This window comes from Physeter macrocephalus, chromosome 11 (assembly GCF_002837175.3).
Source record: "Physeter macrocephalus isolate SW-GA chromosome 11, ASM283717v5, whole genome shotgun sequence".
Lineage (NCBI taxonomy): Eukaryota > Metazoa > Chordata > Mammalia > Artiodactyla > Physeteridae > Physeter > Physeter macrocephalus.
In genome coordinates, this window is record NC_041224.1 from 155517967 (window position 1) to 155537070 (window position 19104).

Consider the following 19104-nt stretch of genomic DNA (forward strand, 5'->3'; position numbering starts at 1 on the left):
CTCCGGACGCGCAGGCTCAGCGGCCATGGCTCACGGGCCCAGCCGCTCCGCGGCATGTGGGATCCTCCCGGACCGGGGCACGAACCCGCGTCCCCTGCATCGGCAGGTGGACTCCCAACCACTGCGCCACCAGGGAAGCCCTTCATTTCTTATACAACACACACATAGATTAAATGTGGGAAAAGATGAAAGAAATTTGAAAAAATTAGCATTAAAAATATTTATCTTGGAATGAAATCTTTTCCGGATAAAATGCAAAACCCTGCAGCCATAAAGGGAAAGGTTGATATACATTACCTTTATACATAAAAAGTGAAGGTGTCTATACAGCTCAAAGTACCTAATATGCAAAATCAAAGGCAAGTGAAGACTGGGAAAAATACCTGCAACACAAATGACCAAAAAAGGGCATATTTGCTTAATATATGAGAGCTCGTATGAATAAGAAAGCGATCAACAACCCAAAAGAAAAAATGAGCGATAATTAGGAATAGGCAATTTACAGAAAGAGAGAAATAAATGGCAAATAAATATGGAAAAGGTGCTAGACCTTACTTAGTTAGGGAAATGACAAAGCAACAGTTAGATCCCCTGCCAGATTGGCAAAGACAAAAAATGTTGGTAATACACCATGTTGCCAAGGTGATGGATAAGCAGGTACCACCACACACTACTAGAAGTCTAAGTGGGTACAGTTCCGTTAGAGGGCAATATGACCATGTCCATCCAAATTACAAGTGCACATACACTGTAACTCGGCAATTTTACATCTAGGTGTCTGTTTAGAAACATACCCACAGATTGCACAATTATGTACATGTAAAGATAATCATTGCTGCATTGTTTGTCACAGCGAAGACTGGAAACAAGGTAAATATTCATCAGTAAGGGACTCAAATAAACTATCGTTTGTTCATTCAGTGGATACCACGAAGGTGTTAAAATAACGAGTTATATCCAGATGTGCTCATCTGAAAAGATTATCAAGCCTCTATACTCTTAAGTGAAAAAGTATGAGTATGGTGTATAGTTTTCTCCCATGCATATTTTTAATAAAAAGAAAAACATATATGTGCATATATGTGCAAACTTTAAAATTTTCAAATAGGTTTCCCCCCCAGACTGCTAACGATATATATTTCTGAAAAGTAGGACAAAAGGTCTAAAGCAGGAGAGAGATACTTTGCATTGCTTTTTACCTTTTTATATAGTTTGGATGTTTTTATTATGTGTTTTTATTTTTATAATGTAGATATTTAAATTCCCAATATCGATCATTATTACATATGCATTAGGATGATTTCTTTTCTAATTTGATTTCAAACATTGAATAGTCTTCCACTGTGACATTTTATCCCTTGAACATCCTACATAAATATCTCAGTCCTTTGGGACAACCAACTGTCAGCTGGGATTTGTAATGGGTAATCCTAAGGTCTCCAGCGCTAGTAAGAAGATGACAGACCAGTTTCATTTATGTGGTTATCCTGGTAATTGTAGGTTATCTCTGGTGCCTTGGAGCAGGAAGGATTTTGAGTCTGTGTCCCAGGTTAGTGGGAAAAAGAGTTGAGATCAGTTGAGAAGGTTTGCTCATGAAAAGGCTAAAAGTAGAGGGGGTGGTGGGCAGACAGTAATATTAGCCCAGAGCTGTGATGTTGACAAGTCAGATCTGGCCTTGAGGATGGAACTGGAAGAAAAGTACAGTAACAGGGCCAGATCTGGAAGCTGGAACTTCAGGTACTTAGATGCGGGTGGGACAGGTGCTTGCCTGGGCCTGGCTCCTGAAGGAGTCTCACATTAGTTTAAAAAAAGAAAAAGATGTACAGGTTCCAGGGTAGATCTTTAATGCCATATATAACAAACATCATGAGTGTAAATTATGCCTGAAATTAAGCTGATGCTGTGAGAAATAAGGTATTTACAGTTGGAGGAAAACTGAGTGACGTAGGAAACGAAGCTCAGCAAAGATGTTAACTTCCTGGGCCTCCTTAGAAGGAGACACTGTTCTTGGTTTTCTGGGAAGGGCTGGGAGAGAAGCCTGTTCATGGTCCTTTTTCATTCTGTCAGTTTTTTTCTCTCTCGGGGAGGCCATGCCGTAAGATTTATTGGCATAGAGAAATCACAGGTAAAATAAAATAAAATAAAACAAAAAGTTTTAGCTAGTTCCACCCTAAAGAAGTTCAGTGTAAAATCAGTGAACTTTCTGTGGAAAAGAGCCATTTCTCTTGGGCCTCTATTGCTATGAACTTCTTGTTATTAAAAACATATTAATTGTATTAGGTTAAGTAACTTGTCTGAGGTCATACATCTTGTAACTAGGTCTGTCTGACTGAAGAGCCCATCTTCCTAACCACTAGGCAACACAGACTCTTCCTCTGGACTCGCATGAAGATGTATTCACTTTCCCTAACTGATCCTCTTTGAATCTCTTTCTGAATTTTTTTCTCTTGTTCTTTAAGCAACATCCTCCAAAGTTGACACTTTTCCTCCTCCATCATTAGGCCTAGTCGAGAAATTAATGGTGTCTCTAAGCAATAGATTGATATAGCCATTGAGACCATTTTTAAATAAAGCTGTGTAGCAATAACTATTAACGTCTTGCTCTTTGGTGCAGCAATTCCACTTACAGGAATTTGAAGAAACAATGATGCACAAAGGTGCTCAATTCATCATTATTTGTGAACAGTAAACACTTTATCGATACTATAAAATTGGACATATACCCAACTACTGGAGATTAAGTATATTACGACACATTCATATACTAGAATTTTATGCTGGCAATAAAAATGACTAAGTGGATCTGTATTTATCAACACAGAAAGATGTCAATTACATAGCACTGAGAGAAAAAGCAAGTGACAAAGAGTATGCAGAGTATAATCCCGTTGATGTAAAATGTGTGGTTTGGGGGGCATGTTTGCATGCATAAAGAGATGTCTGGAAGAATATTCTCCAAAATGATAATAATGGTTATTTTTGAGTGGTTGAGTTTTGAATAGCTCACCTTACTCCTGGTACTTTTCTGTCATTCTTTTTATTATGATGAATGTGTACCATTTTAAAAATCAGAATAAAAAATTAGACTATTCTCATTTGGGAAGGAAAAACACACTAAGGAATTCACCAGCCCTAACTGCTTGTCCTACTGACAATGGGTCAGTATGGTTATGGTCGGGAGGCATGTTTAAAAGGAGGCCAGCTTCTCACCAGTCTTGGCATTATAAGGAATTTCTGTCTAAATGGGATTACATGTCCCAGGTCACAAACTGACGGCACCCATTCAGCTGAAGTCTTCATGAAGCTGTTCTCAGCAGCTACCAGACTACTTTCTCTTGGAAAGGATGACGGAGTCTCTCTAAACCCCAAGCTGCTCTGGGGTTTTCCTTAGTCTCCTCTGTAGGACTAGGTCTGGCCCTCTGAGTCCTAAGGGGTTCCATAGATTGGTACCACAGGACAAAGTCCCCTTCAGATTGTGGGGTATCTGTAGAGGATCCTGCCATGGGTCCACATGGTAGCTTGTGAAGGGAATAACAAAAACTATAGTCATACCCCATTCTTGATGGAATCACAGAATTAAAAGGAAACTCAGAGATACTCTAGGTCACCCTGCTGTGTTACCAGTGAGGACACTGATGTCTTCCTTAAGGACACCCAAGAACCCAAACCTCTTGCCTTCCCACCTCTTGCTTTTGTTTTTGTGCCACTTTGCTGAACAGGACTTTGCTCGGCAGATGGTGTTGCCCTCACGTGTCCTTTTGCAAAGGGTGAGCCAAGAAGTAGGCCGTTAACTAGGACACGTAAACGGCCTAGGCACTCTTCAGCAACAAAACCCAAGTACACAGCAAGAGACGAAAAAGGCAGAGAGTCCCAGGCTGAGAGGGGCTAAGTTTAAATGTTCCTTTATTTAAAAAAGGTCTTAAAGTTGTAATCCAAAATCAAAAGGACAATGACATATTGGGGGAAATATCTGTGTCAAATTAAATAAATTCAGATTTAATATTTTCTTTTTTAAAGTTTTTTTTGATGGGGACCATTTTTAAAGTCTTTATTCAATTTGTTACAGTATTGCTTCTGTTTATGTTTTGGTTTTTTGGCCTTGAGGCATGTGGGATCTTAGCTCCCCGACCAGGGATTGAACCCGCTCCCCCTCGCACTGGAAGTCAAAGTCTTAACCACTGCACCGCCAGGAAAGTCCCCTTGATTTAATATTTATACTATGGAAAGAACATTCTTTTTAAGAAAAACTTCAAGACTCCAACAGATAAGTGGGCAAAGGCTATGAACAGAAAGCTTACGTAACATTTTTTCCTACCAAAATGAAAATAACCCAATTTTCTATTATGATTGTGCAAACAATATACACTATGGATTTCTCAACCTCAGCAATATTGACACTCTGAGTTGGACAACTCTTTGTTGCGTATGTGGGAGGGGGTTGGCCCCCTGCACTGTAAAATGTAAAATCTACCCACTAGATGCCAGTAGCACCAACTCACCCCTCTAGTTGTGAAAATCAAAAATATTTCTAAATCTTCCCAAATGTTCCCTTGTGGGGCAAAATTGTCCTTGGTTGAGAATGCTGTACTAGGGAATAGACATGCAGAAATCTTACTTCTTGGTAATTGATAACTTATAACATTAAAATGAAATTAAGAAACCTTCAAAAAGTTAGTTGGCAAAATAAATTATTTAAAATTACAACACCTAAATCCAAACGAAGTTGTAGTAAAATTAATATATACATTCACTGCCGATGACATTGTATATATTACATAACCCTTTTACAGCAATACTTACATGAACTGGAAGATGTTCACTGCAGCATTATTTATAATAGCAACCAAAATGTCCAGCATTAGAAAGCCATGTTAAGTAAATTGTGGATCATCTATTTGTTGATGTCACCATTAAAAGAATAAGTATGGTGATTTTTTAAGTATGACAAAATTATGACAAAAAGGAAAATACAAATTGTATATGTACTCTAAGATTTTATAAAAATAAGTATACATGTTTGTTAAAAAGGACAAGATGGCAACATATACAAATGAAAAGAGTCACGTTTAGAGGACTAGGATCATGGGTGGGTACACTTTTTTTTTTTTTTTTTTTTTTTTGTGGTACGCGGGCCTCTCACTGCTGTGGCCTCTCCCGTTGCGGAGCACAGTCTACGGAAGCACAGGCTCAGCGGCCATGGCTCACGGGCCCAGCTGCTCCGCGGCATGTGGGATCTTCCCGGACCGGGGCACGAACCCGTGTCCCCTGCATCGGCAGGCGGACTCGCAACCACTGCGCCGCCAGGGAAGCCCGGGTATACTTTTTAAAAAATATCTTTAGTTATACTGTATATTTTTTATTTAAAAACATAAAAAAAAGATCAAATAGAGCACTAAGTGAATTCTGGTAGAAATCGAGGATGAGAATAGAGAGGGTATCATTGAGTTAGAATTTGGGGGGCAGGCTTTGGTAGGAGATCTTATAATTTATCATCCAAATGGGAACACTTTTGAGTGAAAAGAGGCACCAGTAAAAATTACACTAGGACGATAGCTATGAACTGGGACTGTCCCAGTAAACATCTGGTCACGCTAGATTTAGGGGAACCAAGGAGGGTGACCTAAAGCTCTCAGGAAAATTCAAGAGTAGTAATACATTTCAGAGCCAAGCAGAGGGGGCGAGATTCCTGGTACCAAAATGCAATTTCCTGCACCAGATAACCCTGTAACTAACATATTTTCCAGGTACTCAGCTGGCAAAGACTATGCCCTATTGTTAAGAGTTTGGGGAGGTCCAGAAAATGACAAAAGCAAAGGCCATATTCCTAGTACTAGAGCTCACGTCAGCAGAAATGATTCATTCTGCTGTGCAAGTATATATGAAATACCTCCTATGGGCATTTTTTCTAGGCGCTGAGAATTCAGCTGGGACAAGACAGACAAAGTCCCTGATTTCAGGGACCTTATGTTCAACCAGAAGTCAGACTGGAAAATCAACTGACCAATCGTTATTTATTATTTTACTAATCACACAAAGGGAAGAGGGCTTCGAAGAAAACCAAATAGTGCAATATTGACAGTGACTTAGGGACAGGGATGGGGGCAGTGATCAAGGAAGGTCTTTCGGAGGCCCTGACATTTGAGATCAAATATGAGTCAAGAGAAGGAGCCTGGGAAGATCTGGGGAAAGGATGTTCTCTTGCAGAGACTTCAGGCCAAACTGTGAGGGGCCTGTCAGGGTCAGAAAGATGCCTTGTGGGGCCTGGGACTGTGAGAGCAAGAGGAGGAACTCAGGAACAAAGGCCATTGTGCTGCAGGGAGCAGGAACCAGATTGGGGGTGGGGGGTGGGTGGAGGGTCAACAGAATGAATTCAAATTCAGTGGGGACAGAGTGGGGGCAGATATATCTGAAGCTAAATTCTGATCTACAAAATGGGAAGCAATTACACCTCACTGGGCTGTTTGAGAGTTAATGAGAGAGCAAATGTAAAAACAAAGCAATAGTGCATTTTTTGTCTGTTTTGCATTGGAGAGAAGACTTTATTTATTTGTTTGCTTAAGGCAGAGAGGCTGGCATTTTCTTATAAATCAATCAGGTAAAGATATCAGATGTATTATCATATATGAAAACATATGCCCTACTTTCCAGTTGTTTATATGAACTTTAAAAACACAAAGGGACTTCCCTGGCTGTCCAGTGGTTAGCGCTCCATGCTTCCACTGCAGGGGGCACAGGTTCGATCCCCGGTCGGGGAACTAAGATCCCACATGCCAAAAAAAAAAAAAGAACACTAACGGTTTCACTGGCTGGGCTTTTTTCCACCACTGGTCAAGTCTCCTTTGCTTGGTATGGTTCGGACAGGTCAAGTTCAAGCCAGGGAAACTGTATGCAGGGTTCTCACAGTGGTGTGATTCTGCTGCTCCCACTCCATAGCTTCAGTTTGGGGAACAAAAACAGGGGTTTGACTGGGCCTTTTTTAAAAAAATGAATATCTTACACTCACTTGTAACTATCCTAGAGTTAAAAGTAGAAGCTATCAAAGTACTTAAATACTTGGTTAAGCACTCCCTGGGGAATTTCATGGACATCACAAACAGCAGACCCTTCAAATGCAGGTCTCAGATTTTGGGAAATTATTATAGACTCCAAGTTGGCAGTCAAGCAACATGATTTTACTGAACACCTACTATGTGCCAGGCACAGTCCCAGTCACTGAGGACAAAACAGTGAAGACAAGGATAGCTCCCGTCCTCATGGAGCTCAACAATCTAAAGGACAACTAATTTGATAAAGTTATCATTCATGAGATTCCAATAAGTGCCCTACCTCTCACCTTTCCATAAGAATGAACTATTCTGGGCTACTTGAAATTTTCGCCAAATATGATTCTTTGCCTTGAACAGTCATTTACTTTTAGAAAAAATTTTTGACTTAGAAATGTCCTCCTCCTTCTTTAAAGTTCTTTATATTATACTTATATTATTCATACTGTGTTATACAATAAAATTATTTAATAAAATAAAAAATATATAAATATATAACATGATATAATAAATAGTATATATTTATATTGTTATATTATTTTAAAGAGGAATCCACTATGAACATAATTCTCAAGCTAGTTGCTCATTAAGCTCACCTGGGAAGTATTTTTTTAACCTTGATGCCTGAGACCCAATCCAGAACAATTAAATTGGAACCTGTCAGGGGTGAAATCCATGAATTAAGAATTTTTAAAGCTCTTCAGGCAACTGCAGTGTGCAGCGAGGGTTGAGAATCAGGGAGCAGTGACATTTGAAGCCTGTCAGGTGCATGTGGTAGAATGTGTGGAGTGAATTTGGGGCAATTTTGTGGGTATATACCCAGACACTGTCTCAGAGGCCTGGCAGCTTAAAACAAAACAAACAATTCAAACCTTGATGTTGATGGCAATTATTAGTTGTTTGTTTTTCAAAACTGGACTTGCTAGTGATAAACTTGAGGTATCAGTCAGGATTGCATTCTGCTATGAGTTATAGAAAAACTATCAAACAGAGGCATCAACAAGTCACCATTTGTATTTTATATTTTTCTCATATACTAAGAAGTTCAGAAGGAGTCCAGGGATAGTGCAAGGATGTCGTCAAAGAACCAAGCTCCTTCTTTGTCTCTGCACAGCCATCCTCAGTATGTGGATGAGTTTTCATCCTCAAGGCTGCAAGATGGCTGCTGAACCTCCAGGCATCAATCCGTGTCCAGGGAGGGTAGCCTTTGTCTGGTGAAGCTCTGCCTTTTTCCCTGAGGAGTGAAGCTCGTCCCCTCCCTTCCTATCCCCTACCCCCACCCCCCATTTCTGCTTATCTCTTATTGGTCAGACTCTGTCACACGGTCATACCTACCTGCAGGGGAAGCTGGGTAATTGAGGAATTGTTTTCCCAGCCTGTCTAGAGGAAAGCAGGGGGAAGGAGTTTGGAACAGATATTGAGTGAGCCAACCTATAGTGTTTCTCACACACGAGGTCAATGAAATCATAGCCCTGAAAGCCAAAGAACAGGAGACAGGGACCCAGGCAGGGGCCTGAGGGGCATGGCTGATGTGGCTAAACATCAGTGGATGACGAGGTGCTGACGGCCCTGGAGCTTCAGCTTTAAGGTATGAAAGTGAAGATTTCTCCAGAATGATTCAGTGCAAAGACCTGTGGTTTAGTGATTCCCCTTTTCTTCTCATCCGGTGAGGAACAGGAGTTGGAGTTAATTTCCCCAGGATTCAGGGGAAAGGTAGGCATAGATGCCACTATGGCTTGGGATGTGTCCTACCTCTCAGTTCACAGACTCCTCCAGGAAAGCTGGGCTCCACCCTATGTCTGCACTGGGGACAGGGTTTGGAAACTGCTGGAGACTGAATAAATAACTGGGTGTGAGGGACATGAGCTTGACACACTACTCTCACATTGAAGTGTGGGTGGGAGCTAAAAGGTCACCGCACCAATAAATGACTGCATGTTCTGTTGAGGAGGAAACACACAGGGACTATTTTCACCCTTCTGGAAAGTGTGATTAGAAAATTCAAGGAGAAGGTCAAGGCACAAACCAGAACTGGCAGGAAGGAGGACCAAGCCCTGCTCAGAAGGCCTGGAGAGTCCCTGCTAGAGCCTTGGGTCAGAGCCTGTCCTCAGCCTTGGTCCCAACTGGCTTCCCTGTGGGTAAGGGACCCACCTGGGGATTCCCCATCATTCAAGCGCTCTGCAGTGACCTGCTACTTGGCCCCTCCACTAGGGAATTTCCCAGAATGTTCCCACACCCCCAGAAGCCTCCTCCTTAGCCACGCCAAGCTGCTTGTGGTTCCTGGTAGGGGTGGCACCAAGTAACCTCTCAGGTGAGTGTGAACTGTGAGGCGGGAAAAGAGGGAAGATGGAATTGGAAAGTCAACCAGGCTGAGGCCTCACAGGAGATAATTACCAGATATCATAAGATTTAAACAGACTTCAAAGGCAAGAGAGGATGGTGGGCACAGACTCTGAAGCCAGACTGTCTCAGTTCAAGCACTGGTGCTGCAACTGACAAGCTGTGTGACCTTGAACAAGTTACTTAACTTCTCTGTACCTTAGGTTTTCCTCTTCTGTAAAATGTGGCTAATAATATTATCTACCACATAGGATTGTTGCAAAGATTAAATATAATGATAATTGTAATTATGTAATTGGGCACATGGTAGCACCCAATAAATGTTAGTTATTATTAAATCAAACTGGATTATTCTTTTAAAATTTTGGTTTCTACTAATCTTTCTCATATAAATTGAGTCTATGTACCTCTGCTCCCAACACACCTACCCCTTCCCAACAGTTAGAGGCTCTGGTTGGCTAATATACACAGGTAGTCGATTTAAAATCGGAAATATTTGAGTTGCAGAGGGCTTGGAGATCTTCTAATCCTGTGGTTTTCAGCATTCACTGCACATTAGAATCCCCTGGGGAGCCCTTAACAACCCAATGCCCAGGTGCACCCAGACGGATTAAATCAGAATCAGGCATCAATATTGTTAAAACTTTGCAGGGATCCCACTGATCCCAGCATGTGGCCAGGGCTGAGAATCATTGTGTTGGTCCAATCTTCCTGTTTTAAAGTGAGGCAACTGGGGCTCAGAGTGGGAAAGGGAGTCACCGAGGGTCACCCAGCCAGGACCAGGACCCCTGTCCACAGTTAACTGATGGAGCCCACCATTGTCATGTATTTCGGACCTCACTGTGCATCTGGGGAAGGTCTGGCCCCGAGTCAACCCTCTCACAGAGTAGCTGGACAGGAGATTCCCTCCCAACTCAGGTCAGGAGGCGATGATCAGCTCTGTGATTGGAAGAGTGTAACCGACTCAGGGTTCTTGTACTGTGTTTAAGGATCACCCAAAGCAAGACCCAGTTTTCTCTTGGAAGGCTACTGATCTTAGTGACCTCCAGAGACCCTGAGTCACCAAGTCTCTCAGGAGAAGCCATGGGTGTGCTAAAAGGAGCACAGGGCTGAGGATGGGGAAGCCCTGAGCCCAGCCCTGCTCTGCACCTACATGGTTATGGGGCTTTGGATCAATCACTCAAAGTTTCTGGCCCTCTGAGAAAATAAGTGTCTTGAGGTGAATCTATAGCCCTTTGTCCTAGCAGCTGCTGCCACCAGCCTGTAATAATTTTGGGGGGTATGCGCAATAGGTTTGTCCCAGGGTCTCAGTTGGCCTCATCTGTAAAGTAGGGGTAATAACAGCTGGCCTTGCATAGGCACCTCAGAGGGTTACTGTGAGGAAGGAGCCTGAAGTGCCTAAATGAATTCCAAAAAGTAAAAAGCGAGTTACTTGGAAGCCCAAGGGCAGGCTCCCCCCTCCCCCATCATAGAAGACATGCATGTTAGAAGCCAAAATTTACTTTCTAAACATTACTTTCCTTTTCCCCTTGAGTTCTTGGTTTCCAGCCCCCACTGGGAATTTAGGGGGAAATTAGAGGGGTGTGATCATGGAACCTCTGGGTCAAGAGCTGCTCCCATGGCCACCTTTGCCCTCTGTCCCTGTGTGAAAGCCCCTTCCACAGCATGACAGCCCCAGGGAGGGTCAGAGTGGACCAAGCAATGACAGGTGGGGATGTGGAGGGATGAAAACCCCAGATCAGCCACTTCCTTCTGCCAGCAAAGTCAAACTCTTCCTCTGCTAAGTGTCTGGCTGGCGGCAGGTCCCCTGGGCTGGCAGTACTGCTTTCTCTGGGGCCCTGGCGGAAAGCAGTCTTGCTTCCCAAGGTAAAGACAAGTTTCTTGTCACAGTTGGTTGTTTTCTACTTAGAGGCGGTGGCGGTTATGAATGCTCTCCTAGCGCTCTGGGATCTCCCAGGGGGGCGGGGAGAGGGAGAGGAGAAAGCCAGAGTTCAGCAGGGCTCGCTGAGGGAGGAAGAGCCTGCTGTCACTTCCCGAAAGCTGGGCCGGCCTCTAGGCGGAGAGAAGGTCAGAGCGATTGGTCCCTGCAGCCCGCCTACCCCACCCCTCCCTTCTGCCTCGGGGTTTGCCCAGGCTCTTTGGAGCACAGAACTTACAGTAAATGTTGTCACCAGTGGAAACTCTCAGAGGGGGTGAGGAAAAGGGCTAGAGGACTCCTGGCCCCCAGTTCCCGTCTTACCAACACCCCCCAGTCTCATGTGTTACTTTATCTTACCTTTTGGTAAAGAGGGGATGCCCTCTGTCTGGGATGTGCCCGGAAACAACCAAATGGTAAGATGAACGAGCCGGTCACACCCCGCAGAAGCGCCAGCCCGTGCCCCTGACTCTACCATCATGGCTGTTGGTATCCCAACTCCCCCACCCCATTTTAGAGATGGGGGTTTTCTCTGTACCGACCTAGACACATTTTCTAGCTCAGTGCCACATACAGGAAATGCCAGGCTGAGGCTGAGCACGCTCACACTTGTTCTGTACAAACGGATGGAATCTGGCTTGATAGATAAGGCCACGTTCTCCTCTACCACTTAAAAAGACCCCCCAGGTGCATGGTTTAGGGCAATTGGCAGTGTAACTAGCTCTCATTAACCTGTAGCTCACACTCCTGATGGATTATCTAAGGCAAATTTTAAATGTCAAGTTATCTCACATCTGCTCACTGCCCACTGTAATTCGGAGTCAACTTCTGGTCCAGCCGTTGATGTCATCAGGCAGCCAATCAACAAACGCTTGAGTTCATACTCTAGGCCAGGCACTTAATAAGTGCTTGAATAATTAAAATTATTATCATATTTAACATTAATATCTATTGTTTTCAAACTTGCCTGATCATCAGAATAATCTGGGGCACTTGTTAAAACTTCAGATTCCCAGAATTCACAGAAAATCCCAAACTCACTGAGTTCAAATCTTTAGATTTGAGGAAGGGCCTGGAACTATATTTTTATCAGACCCTCAGATTAATTCTAATGATACAGCAAGTTTGGAAAATACTAACCTAAGTGAAACAGAACTAGAAAAATAAGACCTGGACTCCAAATATTAGGTCGCTTTTTGAACTGAAATGTAATTTATTTGCATCTCCAGTGCCATTTTTCCTTCCTCTGTGGGTACCAATGATTGGCCCAGAAGGTCTATTTGAGTCAAGGCATGTGAACCTTAAAATCACATTGGAAATGCAATTCCCCTGGGTTCTATGAAGGTGGGATCGTTTTCCAGTAAATGCTAATTACCAGGGTGTCATTGTTGATTAATTAATGATGTGATCAGTAATCAGTGCTCTTTACCCTGAGTTTTTCTGATTAGCGTGTATCTGATGGTTCCCTTAAGCAACAGGGGGAAGGTGTTTCTGGAAAAAAGGAAGCACAGGTGCTTGGGACACACCCAGAGTACTACAGAACAAGCTGCTGGAAGAGCAGAATGGCGGAATCGAACACTGTGCTGGAGTTTGACTATTTACTATCTAGAAAGACCCGAAACATTCTAGAATCTGGGTGAAGTAGACAATTAACCATGGACTCCATTTGTAAGACTAAATGCAAATGCTGGTAACCTTAGGAGAAGACACCGTATAACATACAGAAGAAAAGACTGAAATTAGTTTAAGACGGTCTCACAAACTCTTTTCCATTTTGCTGGGCTCTGGCCTCCCAGCCGGTTTCCCTTGACATATACTTGCCTCTATCAACCCTCGTACACACTCACAGAGATCTATGCATGTACACCTGCACACAAAGGAGCACACATGCAAATTCACGCATGCCTTCACACACGCATCTCTCTTAGTTGGGACCATATGAAACTGCCATTCTTACAGGTCAAGACAGACAAACATCAGCAATTTCATATGGTTCAAGCTAAAAGCTATGCATATACATGCACAAATATACGTGTGCTATAGATGCACCCATCCACACACAGGACACATACAAATACACATGCACACGTGCACACTCGCATGTGCAGAAAAAGTCACCGATGCCCTTCTCCATGGCTGTGCTAGTGAAAATCTAACGCAGACTCCCACTTCACAACGCATCCCCCCCGCCCCGCCCCCGCAATCTTGCCGAGCGCTGACATTAACCTGCAACGTCCATCCTTTCCGCTCGCAGGAGAGTGAAGACCTGGAGAAACAGAACGCGGCGCTGCGGAAGGAGATCAAACAGCTCACGGAGGAGGTGAAGTACTTCACGTCGGTGCTGAGCAGCCACGAGCCCCTGTGCTCGGTGCTGGCCCCCGGCGCGCCCTCGCCCCCCGAGGTGGTGTACAGCGCCCACGCCTTCCACCAGCCTCACGTCAGCTCCCCGCGCTTCCAGCCCTGAGCTCCCCGAGGGCGGGAGAGAGTGGAGCCCCCAGCCCCAGCTGCTCCCAGGCCTGGGGAGGGGCACGCAGACTGTGGCCAGCGGCCCTCGTCCCTCAGCGCCCTCTCTCCACCCGGAGACCCGGAGGCGGAGGCCTGGACCGGGATGGAGCACAGGACGCAGCTGCTGGACGTGTGTACGGCCTCCCGAAGCGTGGCCAACCGCCCGGCAGCGTGGGCTGGACCTTCACGTGGGTGGGAGGCCGGATCCAGAGCTACGTCAAGCATAACGCCCAAGTCCCGTGGCACAAAGTGAGGAGGGATAGGGAAGGATTATTTTTCTAAATAAATGTTTAAAAGAAACCAGTCTGGCCAGGGCTTGAAACCTTAAGTTCTGTGGGGTTGGGGTCGTTTTTGGTTCTTGGCCTCAGGAGCCCTTAAAGCTCGGGAGACTCTGCTAATATCGCTTCTTTTCCATGGCTTGTTAATCTACTGGGTTTTCTCAGAGAATCTTCAATTCTCCTTCTAGGCATCTTCTTGATTTTCCTCCCCAGATCACCTCACTGAAACCTCTCACTTTCCATTCCTCATTGCATCATGCTTTCTAGATTGTCTAGACGTTTCTAGGGTCATTCTCTAGACAAGAGAAGGACCAGCACCAGATGCTGGGAGTGGGATGGTCATTCGAGTTGGTACTCTCGTCTCCCACGACTACACTGACTCAGCCCCATCCAGACGGCCAGCGCTGGGGGATGCTGCGTGCCAGGCCCCGTGCAAGGAACTCCAGGAACACAAGGAGCACCTCGCATGAAGGCGAGGCTTTCCTCATGCTCTCGTGGGGCAACATGTGGTTCAGAGACACAGGCGCTACGTGTCCTGCTGAGGGCTCCACCTCCCCTGGGAAGCTGTGCTAAAGCGCACGCAACTTTGCCGTCTCCACAGGCTGCCATTCTGAGCACAGTCTGAGGGCAGCAGTTGGCTCAGATACCACAGGGCTATATCTTCAGGGCTTCCAACCCACAAGTTCTGGCAGAGCTGAAACCAGTGTGCTCTGCTTCCCCTGCTCTGATGTCCACGTGCTCCTCAGAAATCCCCAGGCTAAGTGCCCGCTGGCCTTACCCACACCACTCCCCGAGAGCCATGGCAGGGCCTTCCCACACACATGGCCCCTGCCGAGCCAGCCGGGGCCCAAAGCGACAGGGATCGCCATGGAAGGTGTCGGATGCAGACCCTTCAGCAGCCTCCCCATCTCACCCCTTGGTCCTGCAGTGGGACTGCCACTGCCTGTGGCCCCCCTGCTGGTGGCCATCTTGGTGAGCACAGGAGAAAGGGAGGGACAGGCCAGCTCCGCTGTGCCGGCACCTCCTCAGCCTGCCCACCGACAGCTCTGGTTGGCTTGAGGCAAGGTTTCAGCTCTGGACCTCCCCTGCCCAAGTCTCTCCTAAACCCTGGGATTACGCCAGTGTTGTGCTAGCGTGATTACTAAACTCTGCAGAGGCCTGGAAAAGCTGTGTCCTAGCACGTGGGCATCTGACTTCCTTGCAGCCTAACTATGGGAGGAGTCCAGCCCAAGAGCCTCTGAAGGCACGCTGCCACCGTTGGGCCGCCCACCCGTGAAGCCAGTGCCTGTGGATGCCCGGAGTGCGGGACGTGGGCTCACAGCCTGTTGGAGACAGGCCAGAAGACCTTCCCCAAGGATCAGCATTGCTTCCAGTGCAGAATCCTGCATTTTAACCGTTCGTCTCCCAAGAAAACTTGGTAAATGAGGCTCCCCTTCCAGTGCACGGACGGTGTAGACTGGCGTGTGTGATGAGGGGCTACAGCAAGGAGGTTCTCTCTCATCAGTTTCCTTAGGGCTTGGTTTCTGGTAGCTGATGCTCTGGGTAGCTCCTTCCCACCTCTGTTGAAACAGGCAAAGCAAAGAAGCCTATGGTCACTTCAGATGTGACCTGCGTTGAATAGAATTCATTTTTCTTTCTTAGTCTTAGGAAGCAGAACTTTCCAGCTAGCTCTACCTGCCCCAGGCCTCTCATGGGCCTCCTTCCAATCAGAGATGTTTCTCCCCCCCACCCTGCTCTCGTGCTGTGATTTCCCCCCAGAAACCCCCGCAGAAGGCACATGACCAGCGCCGAGCATCTTCAGATGACATTCGGAGCCAGAACCAGAAATGCAGAGCTCACATGTGCTGCTCCCATCTCTCGGAAGGTCTTCTCTTCCCCTTTCATTCTCTACTTTCTAATGACCCGGGGCAGTTCCACTTCTCCTTTCTGATCAGTCTGACAGAGGCGGCAGAAGTCTAGGGTGAGTGCCAAAGCTGACTTCATTGCCACACAGAGAAATTGGAGGGGCAGCTGCAGGTAGGTCTGAACTTCCAGAGCCTTGACCACGGATGCCCCACCATCCAGGTTCTGTCCCAGCCTCCTACCCATGACAGGGATAGTTCCCTCAGGCTGGTGGACCAGTGACACACAAATGCCTCCAGGGCCCAGGCAGGGACTATAAATACATGAAACTCACCGGAAGCAGGACAGCTGGGAGTGGCAGGGAGTGTGGCAAACTGAGCAGTGAGTGCTTACCTGCCTAAAGCAGACAGTCACCCCTCGGTTCTATCCCACGCTGCCACGGGTAGCACAGGGAGAAACAGACCCCAGACTGCAGCCTATTCTCTTCTCGTCTCTCCCCCATCTCCTCCTCAGCGGCCTCACATGCATGTTGGTGGGCATACCAGCCTACAAAACTGGTCCATCCACACTCCTCCCGCACAGGAGCCATCCCTGGGCCACCCCCTCAGGTCCAGGGGTGCACCTACCAGTGTCTGATCTACTCTTGGCAAAGAGTTATCCAGGGAAGAGGACGACAGCTGCTGGAAGCCAGCTCCGGGGCACGGACAGGGGATTCCGATCTGCTGGGTATATGGAGCTTGGTCTAAAGAGAACAGAGGGTTCTGGGTAGGCATGTCCCCTTGGTCCTCAGGACTCCTGGCCCCATGAGAAGGGTATAGCAGGGGGAGGGGAGTCCCTGTAATGTGGGGAGTCCAGAGCAGGGGCCTCTTTTGCTCGGGTCTGAGGGTGGCCCTGCAGAGGTCTGCCAGTTTGTCACTCTGATCTAGGTTAACGATGTCTCCGTGGAAAGCCCAGGTGAGGGGAAGGCTCCGTGCAGCAAGAAATGGGCACATCGCTGTCTATCAGTTTGATGTGAGGGTTCCTGGGGAATGTTTGTTTCCCCACCTGCTGTCTCGGTGTTTATCTCCTACTCTCACTGTTCTTCCCTGAGTTAGTGTCAAAACAAATGACAAGAAAGCCAGAATTTTCGTCTTCAGGTTGAGAAGTATGGGTGGGGAGAGAAAGGGAGGCAAATTCAACTCAGAGGTCATGGGGTTGCCATCTGCTGGACCCACACTTCCCAGCAGTGTTTACTCATACCGCCAGCCAATGTCCCAGCTGCAGCTGCGGCTTCACAGTGAAGGGGCAGAGCCAGCTGGGGAGCCCACTTCTCTTCAGGACAGACAGGCCGGCTCAATGTGCTGCCCTGGCCTCCTTCTCCCTCACAGGATTCAGTGCCCCCAAGCTGCTCAGGAATTCCAAGGGGGAAAAGGATAGTCAGGTGAGCTAAGACCAACACTAAGGTGAGAAAGATTGAATCATCTTTATCTCTGTCAGGGGGGATTGGCATTTTAAGAGGTACCTAAGGAGAGTAATGCCTGGCCCAAAGGAACAATGCCTAATGGTGCATTTTAGTCTTGCAGCCAGTGTGTATGTAATGGAATTCTTGCCATGTGGATGACAGGCTACCACACTGGCCTTGTGTGGGTACCAGGCAACTGGGGGCTGAGGGCTGGAAAGGAATATAGACATATCCCTCCTGAAAATCTTGTTTCTCAACTGCTTGATATGTGATTTGAGTTAATCTACTTCCAGGAAGATGGAATAAAAACTTGATCCTGGTTTAAACAATCTACCAGCAGGCAGAGATAAAGAGCCCCCTCTTAGAGGAGAAATTTACAGAGGCAAATTTCATTGCTGCTTAGGAAGTTTGTCTGCCTCCTTCTGGAAGATTCCTGGTGAGAGGGCAAGGTTAGGAGCAGTGGCAGACTGACAATTGACCTCTCAAGGCCATTCTCCCCTTTTCCCTTACTGCAGAACCTTCATTTTGTCTAGGAAGGCAGCGTGCCCAGATAACAAGATTACATTTCCCAGACTCTCTTGCAACTAGGGATGGCCATGTGATGCAGGCCAATGAGATATAAGCAGAAATTGTTGGGTAGGGCTTATGGAAAAGCTCTTTAAAAGGTGGGGCCATCTCGGGACTTCCCTCGTGGTCCAGTGGCTAAGACTCCGTGCTCCCAATGCAGGGGGCCCAGGTTCGATCCCTGATCAGGGAACTAGATCCCACATGCATGCCGCAACTAAGAGTTCCCAAGCTGCAACAAAGATCCTGCATGTCGCAACTAAGACCTGGCACAGCCTAAGTAAATAAATAAATATTAAGAAAAAAAAAAGGTGGGGCCATCTCAATTGGCACATGCCTTTCTCCTTTCTGGAAGGTGGGTGCAATGTAGGAGGTGGAGCAACCATTTTAGGACCATGAGACAAGCATGTATACAAAGGAGGAAAAGAGATTCCAGATCCCTGGTAATACTGAAGAAATGTGATGATACAAACTCTGGAAGGCCTGTCTCTGGGTTTCTTTTAATTGAAAGTGGATAAGAGTTTATTTGGTTAAGCCACTATGCATAGCAGTATTAAATGCCGCTTACCTTAGTCTGTCTAATGCAGGAGCCAAGAGAAGCAAACAACCAAACAAGGAATTTAAACCATTACCCCAAGTCAGTTGTGCTCAACTCAGGGTGATTTTGTCCCTCGAGGGATATTGGGCAATGTCTGGAGACATTTTTGGTTGTTACAACTTGGGAGACAAGTGTTACTGGCATCTAGTAGGTAGAGGACAGGGATACTGCTAAACATTCTACAATGCACAGGACAGATGCCACAACAAAGGCTTATCCAGCCCCCAAGTGTCAGTAGAGCCAAGGTTGAGAAACCCCGCAGCTAGGGAATTCCCCGGCGGTCCAGTGGTTTGGATTCGGCACTTTCACTGCTGAGAGCACAGGTTCAATCCCTGGTCGGGGAACTAAGATCCCACAAGCCTCACAGCATGGCCAAAAAAAAAAAAAAAAAAAAAAAGAGAAACCCTGCAGCTAGCACTGTGCTTCCAGAGCACTAGACCTTAGCCTACTAACCTGCCCTGGCACCCTTGTCCATCCCTCTTCTCTTGGAAGCAAACCCTGTATACTGGCCAGGCTGAAAAATTCATGTCCTTGACCATATCTTGCACTTTCCTTTCGCTAAGCCTTTGCTCATGTGC

At 46.2% G+C, this 19104-nt stretch overlaps 1 protein-coding gene across 1 annotated transcript in view; it reads left to right on the forward strand.

Moving 5' to 3' along the window:
• The window catches only part of BATF (basic leucine zipper ATF-like transcription factor), a 21772-nt gene extending 7647 nt beyond the window's left edge, over nucleotides 1-14125 (forward strand). The window contains exon 3 of the mRNA XM_007117128.1: nucleotides 13553-14125. Within this exon, the coding sequence (XP_007117190.1) occupies nucleotides 13553-13762 (210 nt within the window). The 3' untranslated portion in view covers nucleotides 13763-14125. The remainder of the gene's footprint in view (nucleotides 1-13552) is intronic.
• The last annotated feature ends 4979 nt before the right edge of the window (nucleotides 14126-19104 follow it).